Source organism: Budorcas taxicolor, chromosome 10, assembly GCF_023091745.1.
Source record: "Budorcas taxicolor isolate Tak-1 chromosome 10, Takin1.1, whole genome shotgun sequence".
Taxonomy (NCBI): domain Eukaryota; kingdom Metazoa; phylum Chordata; class Mammalia; order Artiodactyla; family Bovidae; genus Budorcas; species Budorcas taxicolor.
Genome location: NC_068919.1, coordinates 71,364,172 through 71,384,243, shown reverse-complemented (window position 1 = coordinate 71,384,243; position 20,072 = coordinate 71,364,172). Strand labels below are relative to the sequence as shown.

Below are 20,072 nucleotides of genomic sequence, written 5' to 3'. Positions count from 1 at the left end.
GAGAAAGGTTCTTGATTACAACCCACTTAGAAACAAAATTTTGCATGTGTGTGTGCATGCGTACGTGCATGCTCAGTCGTGTCTGACTCTTTGTGACCCCATGGGCTGTAGCCCACCAAGCTTCTCTGTCCATGGAAACTTTCCAGGCAAGACTACTGGAATGGGTTGTTATTTCCTAGTCCAGGGGATCTTCCCGTGAAGCTAGACAAAAACTCTTAATGCTATCTCCCAGTACAAGGCATTAGAGATTGGTTTAGCAACAATTGATATAGAAATAAGAGATAAATAAGTATAGCTAATAAATCTGATTATTTGTTCTTGCTTATTAGAGAGAGACCTCTGGCCAGTAGTCTCACTTCTTCTCTTTCTCTGCTACTGTCCTTCCACACACACTTTGGACTCACGCTATTATAAAACAATAGCAAAATGCAAAATGAGTTACATTTTAAATTACTCTCCAAAACAGATAAGAAAAGATTCAATTGAAATTATTAAGCACATTAAAGGGACAAAACTTACAATTATTATTCTGTTTTATTAACAGGGCTCCTTTATATTATGTAAATAAAACCCAAAGTTAGCATTATTTCTCACATTCTATCAGACAGGATTCAAGAAATAACCTGCTTTTACAGCATTTTAATAATGATCCTATTTCTGGTGTAGCTATTAAAAAAAAAAAAAAACCTCACATCTTATAAACCTTCCATCCCACACTGGGAAATGTTTTCATATGGTTACAGAATAGAGAACTCATTTATATGTAAATAATTGAGCTTAAACTTAAATGCTTAAGTAACGTACAGAAACCCAGATGATCTGGAGTCAGTTTAACAGAGTAATAATCTCTGTTTCCCCTAGAGATTAAGTATATATTTAAAAAGAGCCAACAAGAATATGTCCATGAAGAATAGAGAGCACTCTGTGTGCATGTTAACTTTATTACTTATTTATATTTCAGGAAACATTTCACTTTCTCCTTGGACCTACAAAACCAAGAACATAAATGAATGCCAAGTCTGAATGGCAAAAATCTGAGGAAAAACTGATTGAAAAGCTCAAAGAGCTTAAAAAAAAGAATGTATATTTTTCAACCAACAAATATAAAAGTAGCTGAGCTTCACAATTATTACAGTGCTGCATGACTGCTCAACCCTGGGGGAAAAAAGGTTATATACTAGTTTGTGTATAAGTTTATATGAAGATAGGCAATGCTTACACATATAAACACATACACTCTCATTTTTTTTTAAATAAAATAACATGTACCTATGGCAAAGTAAAATTTAGAGCAGTTAATGGTCACTTCTCTTCAGTGAAAATACACATATTCACACTTTGCAGTTTATGACCATTTCTTTTTTCCCAGCGGAAGTACAACTGTTGAAACAAAGCCTTTTAGTCAGCAGAAGTACAGCATGTTTCTTCAAATGCTTTGTTAGTTATGGGACATCACAATTAATTGTATGTGGAAAGATATTCTAAGTCATTCATATTCTCATATGGAAAAATGCTACCAGTTTGGTACAGAACAGAAGGAAGGTTTAGATTAACCTTCTCCACTCAAGAATTTGGGGGTCTTTGTTTGTAATACTTTATCTATTCCAAAGAATCATACACATATGGTGTGATGATGAAAATCATGAACTGAATTTTCTGAAACTGGCCTAGGGCTACTTAAATATATCTTTCAAGGAAAAAAAAGACAAAAGTACCTTTAAAACAAGGAATGCAGACTTCCTACACAATGTAATTTATTATCTGTCCATCAGTCTTTCTTGCTTGGATTAATCCAATACCACATGCTTTACTAAGGTTTCAGACATTCATCTCTTTCAGTAATTTTCTATTATTTCTTTTAGATCTTTAGTTGTAAAAAGCTTCAATGAATATGAGATCCTATTTCTTCCTAATATACAATCTGTCATTCTTCCCAGAATTTCTATTAGCCCCTGGCTAATCATTTGATCACGTTTATCCTCTGTTGGAGCCTTAACTCTTTCATTTTCAAATGGGAGTCCTATTTCATTAGATTTCAGTCTGGAGAATCATGTATATTTCAAGAAATATGAACTCATCAAACATTTTTCTCTCTCAAAAAGAGTCTCAGCATACAAGATGTAAATATAACAAAACATGTAAAATATTGCTCCTTTCTTAGAGAATGCTGGTGTTTTCAGAGCTACAAAACCACAGAGCTCATGTGAGGGGAAACTCCACTGATGAAACAAAGAAAGATACCACTCTTTTCACTGTGTAGATTATTTTTTCCTAGCCACAAGTAAACTTGCATGCAAGGACTGGCACCTTAACATATTATAAATATACATTAAGTTAGGAATACATCTTAATTAGATTTACATAAAAAGAATAATCAGCTCAATAAAATAAAGTGGAAAAGCTTCAAAAATATGAAATCAATAGGAATGCTTATGTATCCACTGTTTTTTCCAATGGCTTCCCTGATAGCTCAGTTGGTAAAGAATCTGCCTGCAATGCTCCAAAAGTTGCCTGCCACACCTTTCATCTCAATGTGTTCTATTAATAGCATAAGGAAGTGTTTAAGGACTTATCTGACAGACAGGTCATAAGCAAGAATTTGTAAATGATTTTTGCTGACATCGATACACAGCATGGACTCCTAATACAACACACACCATGTTGTCCTCTAAATAATAGCTGGAGCAGGGTCATCCACAAAAGCCATGGCTATAGTTAAGTGGTTCTCCATACCGCCAAAGCCAGAATTAGGGCTAGAAGACATACCTTAGTGACGGGTATTCAGCCATTATAAATCATTTAGTTTCACCACATTAACTAAATAGCTATTCTTTTCTCCCTTGTTTTAAACCTAACTAACAGAACTCATTTAATAGAAACTGCCCTAGGAAGGAAATAAAAATCTGTCAACTTAATCAAAACACAGGAGTTGAAAGTATTTTATACAAACCATGAGGAGAAGCAACTGTACATTAAGAAAAGACTAAAACAGGGTAAAATTTGATTAGGCAATAGCAAGTGGTAAGGTATTAATATTGGTTGATCTAATCATAAACAGAAACACTTGAGTTGGGAGCATGGAGGCTGAGGGGAGAGATGTCAAAAGCACAAAAGGGGAAAGCACTCTTCTGGAAGAGGAGAATTACAAGAAGAGCAACATTGGGGTGGGGGCTTAGGATGCCTATTCCAAGTGATTTACAGGTTACTTTCTCCTTTACATTTATTTCTTCACCACAAACCTGTGAGGCAGATATTCTTTATTTCACAGATGAGGAAATGGAGACTCGGTGAGTTAACCTGCCCAGGATAGTGATGGTGGAAACAGCCCGTCTGGCTTGAGAAATCTACTCTATTAACTGTTACACTATAAGAAAGTGCAGAGAAGCAAAGTGAAGAAGAAATCCACCACAGCAAAGAAAAATAAGAAAGGTCTACCAAAAGGAGCACTCCCCAGAATTACTCTTTTTTCATCACCATTTAAACAATAAATTGTTTCTGAATGCTGAGTTTCACAGTTGCATTCAAAGAAAACAAAGAATTTCTGTAACACAGAACCTAAGTTAGAAGTGCTAAAAACACTTAAAATGTTTGTTTCACTCTGACCTGTATTTTCATTTCAGTTTTATAGCTGATTTGGTAAAGTGATTAGTCAACATGCCTCAGACAAGCCAAAGAATCTCATGATAGGACTCTGCTGGATTTACCATGATGATTCTATTTTATCCACAGCTATTATTGTAGTTCAGAAGAGAAAGTGTCCTATTCTCACATATCTGAGATATTAACACTACCCTGAAATTGAAAAAAATATATAACAAAAATCAATCCCTCTTCCGACAAACCCTATTCTCTCATAGGCTACTCTTCCCAGCACTCCTCAAAAAAAGCAAAAGAGAAGACAAATTGGAGTTTGGAGATTTCAACTGGAGTTTGGACCTAAGAAACCATTAGTTTACAAAAACAATTATCCTTTTTGTTAAACATTTAAAATACATGTATGAAGGTTTAGATTGCACAGCTCTATTTTTAAGACAGAATTAGGTTTTTCAGCACTTGGAAAAAGTTCAGCAACTTCTTCAGGGATTAGTCAGCCAGTTCTACACAGATGAACTGGGGGAGGAAATAACAAGTTTGCCTTTCCTTCTAAAAGAGATTCAGTTTTACTTCAAACATGTTTTCGGTCATGGATAGCAACTGGTTTATTCTCTTCAATGTGTCTTACTAACCTGGCGTTCCTACTATATGTCCAAAATGCCACTGAAAGGCTATTCCCGCTCAACACAGGGCACAACAGAATCTCTCTTTTTAAAAAAAGATTTAAAAAAAAAATTGAAAATAAGGTCATTTCCCTACTTCATGTACAAATGGAAATCAAAAATATATGGAGGAACTTTTCCCTTCCATAACCCTAGGAAAATATACATATTTGTTTTATCATCTATCAAGATCTTAAACTTGAATAAAAACTGACCAGAATATTTACTGTCCTGAAACCCCCATAATTAAACTTCAATAAAACTTTTTATTAAGAAATACATTATTTTCAAAAACATTTTTAAAGTGACATGTAACCAGTAAATTTTGTCAAAGGAAAGACTTTTGAGAAAGATTTCCCCTCCAAAATTCCTCTATTTCTTCTACTCTAAGACAGAGCTTTCCAGAATTTCCAGACAATACTATTCAGGCCTCAAAAAAGACTACGGATGAGCTGACCAGCAGATGGCATTGTAACAGCACGCCCAACCCCTATTTCCCAGGTGATAGTACAAACTAGTACTTCTAAGGCTTCCATGTCTTACCAAGACAAAATAGCAACAACTTTTTTTTCAGGAATAAAGTAAAGCCAAAATGTTTCTAATTTAATATTACAACACAATTTTGAAAAATACTGAGAATTTGGCATTTTTATAATTCTCAACTAAGAATGATCTTATTTATACCTTTCTGTTTATGAGACTTAGAAACTGTGCCACTTGACCACATAAAAGGGCTCTGAGTTGCTCTTAAAGTTGAGATTCCCAAACTGAGGTGTGAATCAAGGCTGCCAGAGTAGATCTGTGGTTCTCTGTCAGCCTGGAAAATCTGGGTCATTATGGCAATTTCCGGAAGTTTCAGTAAATCTAATATTTAGGGTTCTCTTTTCACAATATGCAGCAGTGATTCAATCTTTATTCTCTTTTAAACAACTAAGGAAAGAATATGCCATCAACAGTGGACCTTCATATTTCAGAAGAGAAAAATAAGAATTTAACATACTCCTAGGAGCCACTCACCCTGCGTTTTGAGTTGGGCAAGAGACAAGATCAGAAACACCAATTACCTTCACTTTTACCACGTACTCATCAGAGTTAATAGGACTTTCTCTTAGCTTAAGTAAAGATGATTTGAGTCTCCTGCTTGATTTCTAGGATATTTTAGCTAACTGAGTGTTCTATCGCAAACCTAACGCAAATGCAAGCACATATGGAACTAACTACTTACCTTGGTTTTTAGGAAAGGACTCTCATAATCCAGCAAAATTAGAGGAACTATATGGAAACCTGTACTTATTTGCTATTACAGTTCTTAATCCTTTTCCTTATAGTCCACTAAATTCAAGCCCTCAGCCAGAGTTCTCTTCCCTGTAACAGCATTAAATATTAAAACTTCCAGATGCTTCTTTTCTGACTTTGTGTCTAAGCAACGATCTCGGCAAATGTCCCTCTGGTGCCTGAGGCACTAGGCAGCTGGAGGCTCTCTCTGGCTCTGGTCTGTTTTGGGACCCCAATTCATCAGTGTTGGGAATCTATCAGGAACTGCTTCTAAGAAGTATTTTACCATGTGGCTCTCCATTTTCTAAAGGTAACAGTTTCCATAATCCTAAGAATAAGAGTACTAAATTTAATGAGTCATATTTTTTTTTCTATCATAAAGTTCAGAGATTTTTCAAAGACAGTAGACTTTTCCAATCTATTTGTTAGACCACACTAGTTCTCTGTGACTAATACTTGGTGTGTGATTGATATTGGGGAAAAAAAGATTTTCTGTGAAGTTCTGACAGTAGATTCTTCCCTAAAGAAACCATATGCTTACTTATGCATTCTGTGTGGTCTTCTCTTCTCAGTTGATCTTCCTTTTAAAGGCGTTCCAAGCCAGGTTGCTGGCTTTTCCTTCTCTTCCCCCTTCTCTTATTCCTTACTTTCTTCCTATAATAAATAAGACTTCAGTTCAGTTCAGTAGCCCAGTCGTGTCCGACTCTGCGACCCCATGAATTGCAGCACACCAGGCCTCCCTGTCCATCATCAACTCCCAGAGTTCACTCAAACTCATGTCCACTGAGTCAGTGATGCCATCCAGCCATCTCATCCTCTTGTTGTCTTTCTCCTCCTGCCCCTAATCCCTCCCAGCATCAGAGTCTTTTCCAATGAGTCAACTCTTTGCATGAGGTAGCCAAAGTACTGGAGTTTCAGCGTTAGCATCATTCCTTCCAAAGAACACTCAGGACTGATCTCCTTTACAATGGACTGGTTGGATCTCCTTGCAGTCCAAGGGACTCTCAAGAGTCTTCTCCAACACCACAGTTCAAAAGCATCAATTCTTCGGCACTCAGCCTTCTTCACAGTCCAACTCTCACATCCATACATGACCACTGGAAAAACCATAGCCTTGACTAGGCAGACCTTTGTTGGCAAAGTAATGTCTCTGCTTTTGAATATGCTATCTAGGTTGGCCATAACTTTCCTTCCAAGGAGTAAGCATCTTTTAATTTCATGGCTGCAATCACCATCTACAGTGATTTTGGAACCTAAAAAAAAATAAAATCTGCCACTGTTTCCACTGTTTCCCCATCTATTTGCCATGAAGTGATGGGACCAGATGCTATGATCTTAGTTTTCTGAATGTTGAACTTTAAGTCAACTTTTTCACTCTCCTCTTTCACTTTCATCAAGAGGCTTTTTAGTTCCTCTTCACTTTCTGCTATATGCCATGATCTTAGTTTTCTGAATATTGAGCTTTAAGCCAACTTTTTCACTCTCCTCTTTCACTTTCATCAAGAGGCTTTTTAGTTCCTCTTCACTTTCTGCTCTAACATATGCAGTCATCTGCATATCTGAGGTTATTGATATTTCTCCCAGAAATCTTGATTCCAGCTTGTTCTTCCTTCAGCACATAAGACTTACACACAAATAAGACTTACTAAATACCAAGTGCTAGGTACTTAAAAACCTAAATGAATGAACAAGTTACTTATAGACACGGAATACAAAGATGTAGGGGATAAACTGAGTCTTACTGAAAGATTCATGAAACAAATATTGATTAAGGAAAATTTTGCTTGATCCATGATCATCTTGCTTCTAAAGGCCCTGTTTCCTTTTCTCATAGATTCATCAGGGACATAGAATCTCAAGAAAACTGAGAAATGTTTAAGTGTTACAAAGAATAAAAGAGCCAGGAAGCATTAATCTGAGATATGACTACCTAACGCAAAAGTAGCAGATTTTAAAATACTTTTCATTTTCTATTTTACATAAATTAGATCTAGCTTTCCTCAATATTTTCAACCTTTTATTTTTCATATAATTCTAAACACTATGGACATTCATTTTCTATCATTTATATGGTATATAAAACTGTCTTTTTAAGGCAAAATCTTAGGTTTTTAAATAGAATTTTTTAATTATCTCATTCATTCAACAAAATTATTTATTGAGTTCCTCTACCAGAAACTAGGTCAAGTTAGGAAAACAAATGAAAACACATAGTTCCTGTCCCCAAGGAGCTTTTAAAGTCCTCAACATTTAATCTTTTCATAGCTTTTCAACATTTACTAAATCAGAGCAGAAAAAACAAAGCCTTTAGAAGTAGACAAAGTGAGATTTCAGTCCTGGCTTTATTAAAGGGTAAAGGTAAGCAAGTCACTTATCCCCTCTGAGCACTGATCTCATCCTCTGTAAAATGAGGATAATATCATCCACCCTGAAGTGTTGCTGTTAAGTATAAAGTGTCAAGTATAGGCCTGACCTAAAGATAATTTATTATATTATTTCTCATTTCTAAACAATCACTGAAAAACTCTGACCACTTATACTAATAATGAATATTCCATCTTTAGAAAAATGCTATCTGAACTACATTATATATGCAGGTAGGCATGCAAGAGATGCAAACATTTAACCTGATTCTATACACTTCATATCATCTTACAAATATCTAATGTATCTCCAATTAATAAAAAGTCAAAATCCATTTGGAAGAAATAACATCAAATAAGTTATCTGTACAACGTTAAAGAGCCTCCCAAATAAATATGCCGTTTCTTCTCAAGCATACATGGCTTAGTACTGTTAAGGGCTTCCACAGACCCAACTTAGGTTAATCAAGAAACTACTTCTTAAGGTTGGAGTTCCTAGACTTTAACCTCAGAGGCTCAGAAGCTGCCCTAAAGGGTAGTTCTAAGAACTGAGACTCCCCTTTCTGAAAAAAGAACAGCATCCATGAAAGTTTTTAGAGCAATAGTGGCTGACTTGTTAAAGATACCTAAGAAAAAAGCAAATCATCTTTTGAACCAAGTATAACCCTTCCATGAAACTTTCCTGTAATAAATAGGCACCTGACTTCCAACCCAGTGTTCTGTTCCAACAGCAAGCTTCCACTTCTATTCTATTAATAAAGGAATAGTTTATGCATGCTAAGACAATAGAAAAATAGCTTTGAAAATATGTTTCAGTTATTACTTAGTGGGCTCTCAATAAATAAAATTTCAGACAATGTGAAGAAAATCACAAGGATATTATTCTAAAAACTAAATAAGCATTACCAGCTTTTCTGAATTGGAGGAACATTAAAAATTTCTGTGACTGCTTTCAAGTGACTTTTAAAAAAAAGTTTCTAAAACAAAGCAAGCAAATCAACAAACTTAGAGCTGAAAGAACTGATGATTTATCTGCCACCAAATGCCGGAATCCAATCCCAATCCCATTCCAATCCCAAAGAAAGGCAATGCCAAAGAATGTTCAAACTACCACACAATTGCACTCATCTCACATGCTAGCTAAGTAATGCTCAAAATCCTCCAAGCCAGGTTTCAATAGTAAGTGAACTGTGAACTTCCAGATGTTCAAGCTGGATTTAGAAAAGGCAGAGGAACCAGAGATCAAATTGCCAACATCCGTTGGATCATTGAAAAAGCAAGAGTTACAGAAAAATATCTACTTCTGCTTTATTGACTACACCAAAGCCTTTGACTGTGTGGATCACAACAAAATGTGGAAAAGTCTTAAAGAGATGGGAATACCAGACTACCTGACCTGCCTCCTGAGAAGGAACAGTTAGAACTGGACATGGAACAACAGACTGGTTCCAAATTGCGAAAGGAGTACATCAAGGCTGTATATTGTCACCCTGCTTATTTAACTTCTATGCAGAGTACATCATGAGACATGCTGGGCTGGAAGACGCACAAGCTGGAATCAAGACTGCCGGGAGAAATATCAATAACCTCAGATATGCAGATGACACCCCCCTTATGGCAGAAAGCTAAGAAGAACTAAAGAGCCTCTTGATGAAAGTGAAAGAGGAGAGTGAAAAAGTTGGCTTAAAGTTCAACATTCAGAAAACTAAGATCATGGCATCTGGTCCCATCACTTCACGGCAAATAGATGGGGAAACAATGGAAACAGTGAGGGACTTTATTTTCTTGGGCTCCAAAATCACTGCAGATGGTGATTGCAGCCATGAAATTAAAAGCCGCTTGCTCCTTGGAAGAAAAGTTATGACCAACCTAGATAGCATATTTCAAGGCAGAGACATTACTTTGCCAACAAAGGTCTGCCTAGTCAAGGCTATGGTTTTTCCTGTGGTCATGTATGACTGTGAAGAAGGCTGAGTGCCGAAGAATTGATGCTTTTGAACTGTGGTGTTGGAGAAGACTCTTGAGAGTCCCTTGGACTGCAAGGAGATGCAACCAGTCCATTGTAAAGGAGATCAGTCCTGAGTGTTCTTTGGAAGCAATGATGCTAAAGCTGAAACTCCAGTACTTTGGCCACCTCATGCAAAGAGTTGACTCATTGGAAAAGACTCTGATGCTGGGAGGGATTGGGGGCAGGAGGAGAAGGGGACGACAGAGAATGAGATGGCTGGATGGCATCACCGACTCGATGGACGTGAGTTTGAGTGAACTCCGGGAGTTGGTGATGGACGGGGGGCCTGGTGTGCTGCGATTCATGGGGTCGCAAAGTCGGACATGACTGAGCAACTGAACTGAACTGAAGCTATTTTTTCAGGAATACCAGAACTTTTTCAAAGGAGTGTAGGACATTTCCATTATCACAAACCTTGGTATTTCAAATGAAACCAAACCAGCTTCACTGTAGATTTCTACCCGTGAGAACCAGTTCTGCCCTTCAGAACAATACTAAATTACTCTAATATCTTTCCATGTTTCATGTTCAGCTTTTCAAATATTTAAACCTAGTGATCAGTCTAGAAGTCCCCTTTGGTCGTCTTCTTGATAAATACAGCTAGAATATTACAAAGTACTTGAAAACAGCACATACAAATTATATTCAGCTAATATTTAGTTGAATAAAAGGTTTATCAAGTCCCAAATATTGTGCTAGGTTCCAGAAGTACAAAAAAAAATGAGAGTAATACTTGACTTGGAGGAGCTGATAATAATAGTGAGGGAAGAAAGCATATACAGAGGTAACTTCGACCTAATAACAGCAAGTGCTAAAAGAATCAGGAACAATAACAGTTGCATACCCGCTTAGAGGACAAGGAAGCGATCTGGGTGAAGGATACTGAGGATACAGCAGCAGGCATTTGCCATAGCCACAAATTCAGATCGAAATTCCTGAGTTGAAAGTTCTCCATAAAATACAAACTGTGATCGATGGTTCTTAGTAATCATACAGAGGGGCTTCCCTGATGGTTCAGTGGTAAAGAATTCACCTGCCCATGCAAGAGACATGGGTTCGATCTCTGGGTCAGGAAGATCCCCTGGCGAAGGAAATGGCAACTCACAAAAAAAAAAAAAAAGGAAATGGCAACTCACTAAGTACTCTTTTCTGGGAAATCCCATGGACAGAGGAGCCTGGCGGGCCACAATCCATGGGGTCACCAGAGAGTTGGACACAATTTAGTGACTAAACAACAACAATCATAGAGAGAGGAAAATGAGGGATTGTTTTCACGTTAGGGACATTACCAGGACACATTTAAGCATACTAGCTAAAACAAAATATTCCAAAGTAGATCTTAAAGTCATGGCATTTTCTACATTCATTAGGGAAAAGACAGGTTACTGACTTCTAATGTGAAGAGTGAAGTAGGTGTGTTAAAAAGGAAATTATTTGGTATGACATCCAAGAAAGCATTCTTTTCCTTCAATTATTATGTGTGTGTATATAAGTACACATATGTATATTGCCCTGAAAATTCAAAGAATTAAAATATGAATGTTCAGGATTTCCAAAACAATGGCAAATACAATTTATTGTTGGAATGCTAATTTTTTCCTTGACCAAGAAACTCATTAAAGATGGAATTTTGTTGAACTTAATTAAATACAGAATTTTGCTGAACTCAATGTAAACTGAAATAATAATAAGATAAACAAATAAGATTAAAATTTCCTCTGACCATACAATCTTGTGAAAGATTCAAGGTGCACATTAACTCTGTGTATTTAACTTTACACTAAAAACATTTATTTAGCACTCAAGTAAATGGTAAAAGAAAATTAAGACATTGTTCAGCATGATGTAACTTCTTTACAACATATACAAACATGATTCCCATAGGATTTTGGATTTAAATGTTTAATACATTTAGTCAATAATGATCAATAATTAACTTAACAGTACTTTTTGTTTCTGTAGTTCTTGATACCAGATCATTTTTTTTTTAATGCGAAAATAGGGAATTCTGAAAAATGTGAGAATACTTTTTATTTGTCTCAAAGCTTGTTTATTTTGTACACCACATGGTCACTTTCAATTTTGTGCTTACGAAAGGAGATTGCCTTTCTACACATGACTGTTCACAGCCATGGAACATCCCTCCTTCTAAAGCAGTATACATCACAGCAGGTGATCAGGACAAAAATAGAGGGGAACTACTCCAGAATCACCTGGAGAGTTTTTCCAAGCTGTACTTCACCACTACCACAACTACAGAAAACCTGTGCTTCAGAGGTGTGTTACAGACCTAATAACAAGATTGAAAGCAAGGGTTTAGCTGAATTTAGAAGCTATTGTTCTACAAGGGCTGCTAAAAAGGATCTTTTAAAGAAAGAAAGACTAATAGGTCAACACACAGGGCTTCTGAGATACCTATGTCTACCGAGGTTTAGGTTCCCAGCTGGACCTGTAGCAAGCAAGAAACCAAAGGAGGAAATCATTTCCACCACGTCTAAACATAAGCTGTACACTTTCAATTGCTTACCTCCAATGTTCTGAATTATTATGGTGCTCGCCACCATCACCTATAAAAGAACAAATGTACTCAGAAGATGAAAGGGGAAATAATATAAAAGTATTGGTATTTTATTAAAATTCAATAACTATGACTTGAAAACAGATGCAGAAATTGAGTAAAGAGAAACTGAAAAGAACACATTCTGCCAGTCATTCGTAATATATAAAACTAATAATCATCACATAAAAAGGCTTTCTTTAATAGTTCCATGGTTACTATAAAGCACACTTTTGTAGGTTTCCTTGGCAGCCATTTTTAAAACAGTTAAAAGTGTTAAAAAGCTAGAGAATCAACGGTTATCAAAGTACCAAAAAATTGAAATTCAATCTATTTGGTCTTATTTTTTTTAATTTGGTCTTTTTTTTTTTTTCTTTACTGGTTATAACACATCGCTTTGCTAGGCATACTGAGACAGCTTGAGGTGTGTTGTGCTAATGCTGTATTGTATAAAAGGAAACATAATCTTCAGAGTGTATCAGCTTGGCAAACACCAAGCCTTGAACATGGGAGCCTTGTTGCAGGGATAAATTAATTCTAGAGCAGAAAACTCTAGAGCCCACATATCTGAATACTGAAGCATTTCAAACTCAGTAACATGCAGTGGGCTGAGTATAAGACAATAGGAGGTAGTGAAGACTGTAATACATTGGAGAATTTCTCCTCTTTCAAAATGGGGCAGCTGTTATACAGCTCTGGCCAGTTGCTGACATGTGAGAATGTGAATCCAATGTAGCTAGATCTTCTGATTTTTCAAGGAAAGTCAGAAACTGAATTCTTTCAAAATGCCATAACTCTTAGTTGGCAATCACCTAAAAATAAAAAAAAGATTTGAGCCAAACAAAATACGCCTGAGGCTTGCTAACTTGTGATCTTTGATGAGATTCCTGGGAAATACAAGATACTTTATCCATTCTTGGTCATCAGATGCACTCAGAAGAAATGATTAAACATTCTGCTTCCACTTGGGCCTTTCAATCACTTAAATCTTGGTGAATCTGTACCTCCAATTTATGTCTGGAGCTGACTAACTATCTAAGATCATTCAGTCGTGCATGGATTGGGAAGAGATCACCCTTCTTCTCCTAGGAATTCCATTTGCCTATCCTGGGAACAAACTAAGTTATCAAGACATAGAGCTCTTGGAAAGTAGGGCTAATGATAGAAACATCTGGCAAGACGTCTTTGAAGATATGATAATTGTCATTCTAATATTTCCCAGAAAAACCTTTACATGTCAACCCATTTAAAAATTAGTTCCAAAATGTCACAGTTATTTGTGAAAAGACTTCTCTGAAATTTCTGTACACCATCTTTCATATGCAATTGATACCTGTTGTCAATCACACATGAAATTTGAATTTTTCTATGAATATACTGCAAAAAGCAATAATATCAATGTATTGAGTATTTCCCCATTTTCTGGCTCAGTTGAAGCATTTTTGATCTAGAAAGTCAATATATCTACCCATCTATCCGTCTTTCTAGTGCCTAGTACAGTGCATGGCCACATGGTATTTGCTCAATAAATGTCTGGCAAGTACATAAACCACTTATAGACAATTAAACCATTTTTCTTAAAAAGTTCAAATCATTTCAAAAATATTTAATTTCAGAATAATGTGACCCTATCATGTGTCAGATCTATATTCATATAACATCTAGGAAGAAGGAAATAGGAAAGTTTCAAACCAACTCTGGAAGTTGAGAGAAAATATTAAACAAACAAATAACTCTTCATTTACAGTATTCTCTGTCTGTGTATCTGCCTACTAAAAACTGTGTGCATATACCAAAATGATGATGCAGCTACTCTAGAGTATAGGAAAAGGGGACTCTCAATAATCCATGTTCTTCTTGTAGACTCTGCTGCTATCCAAGGAATGAAGGAAATACTAATGTGAAATAACAGTGATGATGCTCAGTCATGTTCACAGATTGTATTAAATTAATTAGAGAGTTTTCTTATATAAATAACATTTTCTTCTCCCTTGATTAAACTGGATGCAGGATGTTGATCTTAATTATAACAAACATCCTGATCTTCAAGAAAAATTATTACCAAGGATGATTAACAAAAACCTTTACCCTCAAAAGTAACATAGTCTCCATTTAGTTCAATTTCAGGCTATAAGGATCCAAACCATGAGATTATATAACATGATTTAAATATTCTCTTTTGTGCTTTAAATGCAAAGTTAATTTGAATGCAAATACACATCTCCTGCCCCTCATTACATAGCTGTATCTTTTTCCTCTCAGACTTAATTCTTAAAGGTCAGTTCAGCCACCAACAAAATAGCATCCTTTTAGATTAAAAACAAACAAAAAATACAAACAACAGATTTACAAAATGAAAAGAAAAAGCTCTGTTTGGAATCAACATACAAATGGGTTTTAGAAGTATGATAGCTCTTCAGAAATAAAAAATAATTATTAAAACACTAACAATAATATTTAACTCCAGATTATCTGTGGAAGACAGGTAATTAGTTTAACTAAACTAGATTAGCATGCCCACCGCCAATGAATGTCCCATAAATACTGTTGTTATTTCTCTCATTCTGGGGAGGAAAAATAATAGATTTTGAGTCTGGACTCCTATGCTTCCATACTGGCTTTGAGTAATTATAGACAAATAGGCCCCTTCCCTTCTCTGGGCCTTAATTTCCTCACTTCTAAATGAAGGATCATCTTTTAGCACTATTCAGCTCTTAAATGACATGATCTTCTAATTATCAATTTTATAAACATGCTATAAGGTTAATTCTATGCATCTGTCTTATCCAGTCTTCATGAGAATTCAAACATAATCTAATCAACATTAATTACAAAATGTTAAAACAGGCCACTGTTATTGATTTAAAATTATAAGTCACTGCTCTCCTTCATTAGAGTAAAAAACACTAAAAAATTTAAGTGTTGAATTATATTTATCAATGTATTTTTAGGAAGGTCATAGAGATTTCTTCTTTCTCTTCCTGCTCCCATCATTCCTTTTCTTCACTTTTGTTTCCTTTTATTCCCTTAATTTCTTCCTCCCATATATACTTGTCTTTTCTCACTGGAAATGGAAGGGAAAAACTGCCTTTCAGGATTTTGAATACAGCAAGGAAAAAAAAAATTACCTTTCCAGGTAATCCAAATGCAAAGAGTCCAAGATCTTCATAAGATGTCACAGCTGTTGAGAGAAATTATAACTGTTATTTTTACACAATACCATCTGTGTGCCGAGTCTTACATGGAAGAAAACTATTCCACTACTGCCTGCAGCCATTTGATGTGCTGTGTGCTGTGCGCTGTGCTTGGTCACTCAGTCAAGTTTGATTCTTTGCAACCCCATGGACTAGCCCGCCATGGGGATTCTCTAGGGAAGAATACTACAGTAGGATGCCATGCCCTCCTGCAGGGGATCTTCCCAGCCCAGGGATCAAACCCAGGTCTCCTGCATTGCAGGTGGATTCTTTACCGTCTGAGCCACTAGGGAAGCCCAGCTATTTGACAATCACATTAAATTTAAAGCTGAAGTATTGACTTGGGGGAAAGTTGAAAACTTATGATCCATAAAGAAAATGTCCTCAATAGAGTTTAGCAATTCCTAAGGTTGTCTAACTACCTAAGTTGCATTAATTCAAATAATTATTACTTAAGAACAGCCCACTACTCACTAAACAGTATTCACAGACTACATTGTCCAAATATAAATTTTCGTTGACAACAGTTCCTAAAAACTGTCTATGTAAATAAAGCTTCATCAAGTATAAAAGCTAAATCATACTTTCAGAGACATTCACTTTTCCAGGCTACCTAGGATATAATATATTCAGATGGAAACAATACCTTCATCCTGTGATAAGGGAATATATTTTCTTTCTCATCATAGAGAGAATGAAATTACATTTTCATTCCACATGTTCCAGAATTGTGATCACAGAAAAGATGAAAATTAAAAGGCTCATAAAAGAACCAAATTTGTCCTTAAATGGAAGTTTCATGTTAAAATTAGTGATACCACAGGTAAAAATAAGAGCATTAAAAACGTTTATATAATCCTAAATCAAAGCTATGGTTTTTCCAGTAGTCATGTATGGATGTGAGAGTTGGACCATCAAGAAGGCTGAGTGCCAAAAATTGATGCTTTTGAATTACAGTGCTGGAGAAGACTCTAGAGAGTCCCTTGGACAGCAAGGAAATCAAACCAGTGAATCCCAAAGGAAATCAACCCTGAATATTCATTGGAAGGACTGAAGCTGAAGCTCCAATACTTTGGCCACCTGATGCAAAGAGCCAACTTATTGGAAAAGACCCTGATGCTGAGAAAGATTGAAGGCAAGAGGAGAAGCGGGTGGCAGAGGATGAGATGGTTAGATAGCATCACTAACTCAATGCACATGAATGTGAGCAAACTCTGTGAGATAGTGAAGGACAGGGAAGCCTGGCATGCTATGGTTAGTTCATGGGGTGGAGGGAGTCAGACACAACTTAGTGGCTGAACAACAACAACAAAGTTTGAGAAGTCCTCAACTTTACAATGCTAAAAAAGGCAGGTGAGCAGATACTAAGACTTGATAATAGCATCACACATTTCCTAGTGAATCAAAGATATGGATCATCATTTCTTAAAGCAAGCTATTAACATATCCTCTCAAGATATACTTGGGTTTCTTTAAGCTATCACTATATTAACAAAAACCTCCTGTATACTTTCATCTTTTAGCACTGTTTAGCTCTTAAATGACACGATCTTCTAATTATCAGTTTTTTAAACATGCCATAAGGTGAACAAAGTTCATGAAGTATGAAAACATAAGCATTTTGAAAACCATATGTGGTCTTTACATGTTATAACTACAAAGTTAGAAAGAAAACAGTGAAATGCTTAAAAAAATAAGTTTTACTTAAGAACAAAAATTTTTAACATTTTAAAATTATAATCTATTATCAGGGTTGATCAAAGAATTTAGAACTTTTTGCGTGACATTTATTTTTAATTTTTAAAATTTTTTATTTAGTATTTTAATTTTTTTTACCTGGGTCATGCGGCATGAAGGATCTTATCTCCCTGATCAGGGATCAAAGCTGTGCCCTTGCATTGGGAGCATGGAGTATTAACCACTGGACCCCAGGGGAAGTCCCAGACACAGCTATTTTTTAAAATGTATTTACACACTGCTCAACAGTGGGCAAGGACAATTTATTTTTATTTTTTTAATATAAATTTATTTATTTTAATTGGATGCTAATTACTTTACAATATTGTATTGGTTTTGCCATTTATCAACATGAATCCGCCACGGGTATACACGTGTTCCCCATCCTGAACCCCCCTCCCACTACCCTCCCTGTACCATCCCTCTGCGTCATCCCAGTGCACCAGCCCCAAGCATCCTGTATCATGCATCAACCCTGGACTGGTGATTCATTTCATATATGATATTATACATGTTTCAATGCCATTCTCCCAAATCATCCCACCCTTTCCCTCTCCCACAGAGTCCCAAAGACTGGAATATATAATTAAATTACAAGTAGGAACCTTCATGCTTTAACAGTGAAAGATTTCCTAGAATGATTTCCTAGAATAATTTCCTAGAATAATCCTAGAGGGGCAGATTGTAGACATATTTTAAACATAAAAATTTTTTTAAAAAGAGTTAAAAAACTGAGATCTGGAATTTTTTCCTCTACTTGAAATGCCCAAATTCTATTTTTCTAAATGCATATGTTCTAAAGTGAATGTCATCACAAAAATTATTAATTATTTCAACCAATAAATCTTTACAAGTTTGTTCCAAAGTTCCTAAACATAATTAAGTAATAATGTTATTTATAGGGACATAATTTTTTATATTTAACATTCCAAAGGCTTGGTTTTATATATTCAACCTGAAAAAGCTCTAAATATTAGCTTCTAATTTGACATTGGGAAGGGAATTTTGTTACATACTATATGTATGTGAACCAAGTCTTCAGAAGGTCTCTGATTTGTCACTATGAAGCATGAGATTAAAGGAACATCAGTGTTCATGTTCAGCATCCCTCTTTCATATTACAGTTGAAAGTGTTGTTTAAAAAAAAAACTTTCCTTCCAAGGGCTTAAAGCAAGGTGGCTTTCAGTGTTATACATGGAAATACATCACAAAATTTGCTTTAAAAATTACCTATTTTGCATTAGTTTCTTTGTCATGGAGTAAGTTATCAAGATAATAATCTTCAAAAAATGTAGCTAGGATTTGTTTCACTTTTAAATAGGAGAAAACAAGTATGGCAAGAATACTGAAGCAGGTTGCCATTTGCTACTCCAGGGGATCTTCTCAACTCAGGGATAGAACCCACTTCTCTTTGCATCTATTGCATTGGCAGGTGGATTCTTAACCACTGCGCCACTTAGACAGCCCCATAAATTGTATATTAGTAAATATAAAAAGCAAGTAACTTTTCATGAGAAGAAGAGGAGGAGAGGATGGGAGGTATGGAGAGAGTAACATGGAAACATCCATTACCATATGTAAAATAGATAGCCAGTGGGAATTTGCTGTATGACTCAGGAAACTCAAATGGGGGCTGGATAACAACATAGAGGGGTGGGATGGGGAGGGAGGTGGGATGGATGTTCAAGTGGGAGGGGACATGGGTAAACCTATGGCTGATTCACATTGATGTTTGGTAGAAACCAATGCAATACTGTAAAGCAATTATCCATTAAAAATAAATAAATAAATAAAATTTTAAAAAGCAAGTAACTTTGCTTTAGGCAAAAATAATACTGAAATAATCCCAAAAGAATTGCTATTTCAATTACCTAAATTTAAATAAATTAAACATTTAGCACTTAGTCTTAATCTCTAAATTAGAACATTACTTCAGAAAATATAACCACACTAACAGCTTAATGAAGATAGCTGTAACTGCAACTTCAGACAACAGTGGCATACATCTTAGCAACCTCAAATTAATTCTCTATTATTTTCTACTTTTTAAAAAATAACTCTAAATACAGCAGAGTCCCAAATTCAAAGTGAAAAAATGTTTAGACTTTTAAACAGGGTTTGACTACTATGTTCAAATCCTAATTCTATTTTTCAAGTCAGCAGATCTGGCTAGTCATTCAGTTCCGTAACTGTCATCTTCTTATATGTTGCAAAAATTAGAAGTATTTTTCCATGTCTGAGTCATCATGAGTATGAATAATGGCTTCTGGCCTAATATTGAGGAATTGTTAAAATATGTACATAGTCAGCCAAATGCTTTATCTCCACATATTTACTTTTTAACAGTTTTTTGGATCATTTTGACACATAAACCAAAACAATAGTGAAATACTTTTAAAATTCTGTTCTATCATTTGGACAATTAAGTGTAAATTGGAACTGACTTCAGCATGTAATCTCAACAACAAATCTTGAAAACATTTATAATATTTGACCCTGGGAGCGTGCATCTTAGAAAATAAGGCTAATATCAGAGAAATCACTGTATGCAAAAATACTCATTATGCATTATTACACTGAAAATAAAGAATACCTAAATGCCCAATGATGATAAACTGGTTAAGTAAATTATGGTAGGTATATCTAGTAGAATAATATGTAGCTATTAAAAGCTATGTTTAT

General features: G+C 35.5%; 1 protein-coding gene across 1 annotated transcript in view; it reads right to left on the bottom strand.

Annotated features, from left to right (window-relative positions):
* The window catches only part of SLC38A6 (solute carrier family 38 member 6), a 67,523-nt gene that overhangs the window by 31,319 nt on the left and 16,132 nt on the right, over positions 1-20,072 (bottom strand). The window contains exons 4-5 of the mRNA XM_052646710.1: positions 15,588-15,640; positions 12,430-12,469 (exon numbers count right to left, since the gene is read on the bottom strand). Coding sequence (XP_052502670.1) covers positions 12,430-12,469; positions 15,588-15,640 — 93 coding nt within the window. The remainder of the gene's footprint in view (positions 1-12,429; positions 12,470-15,587; positions 15,641-20,072) is intronic.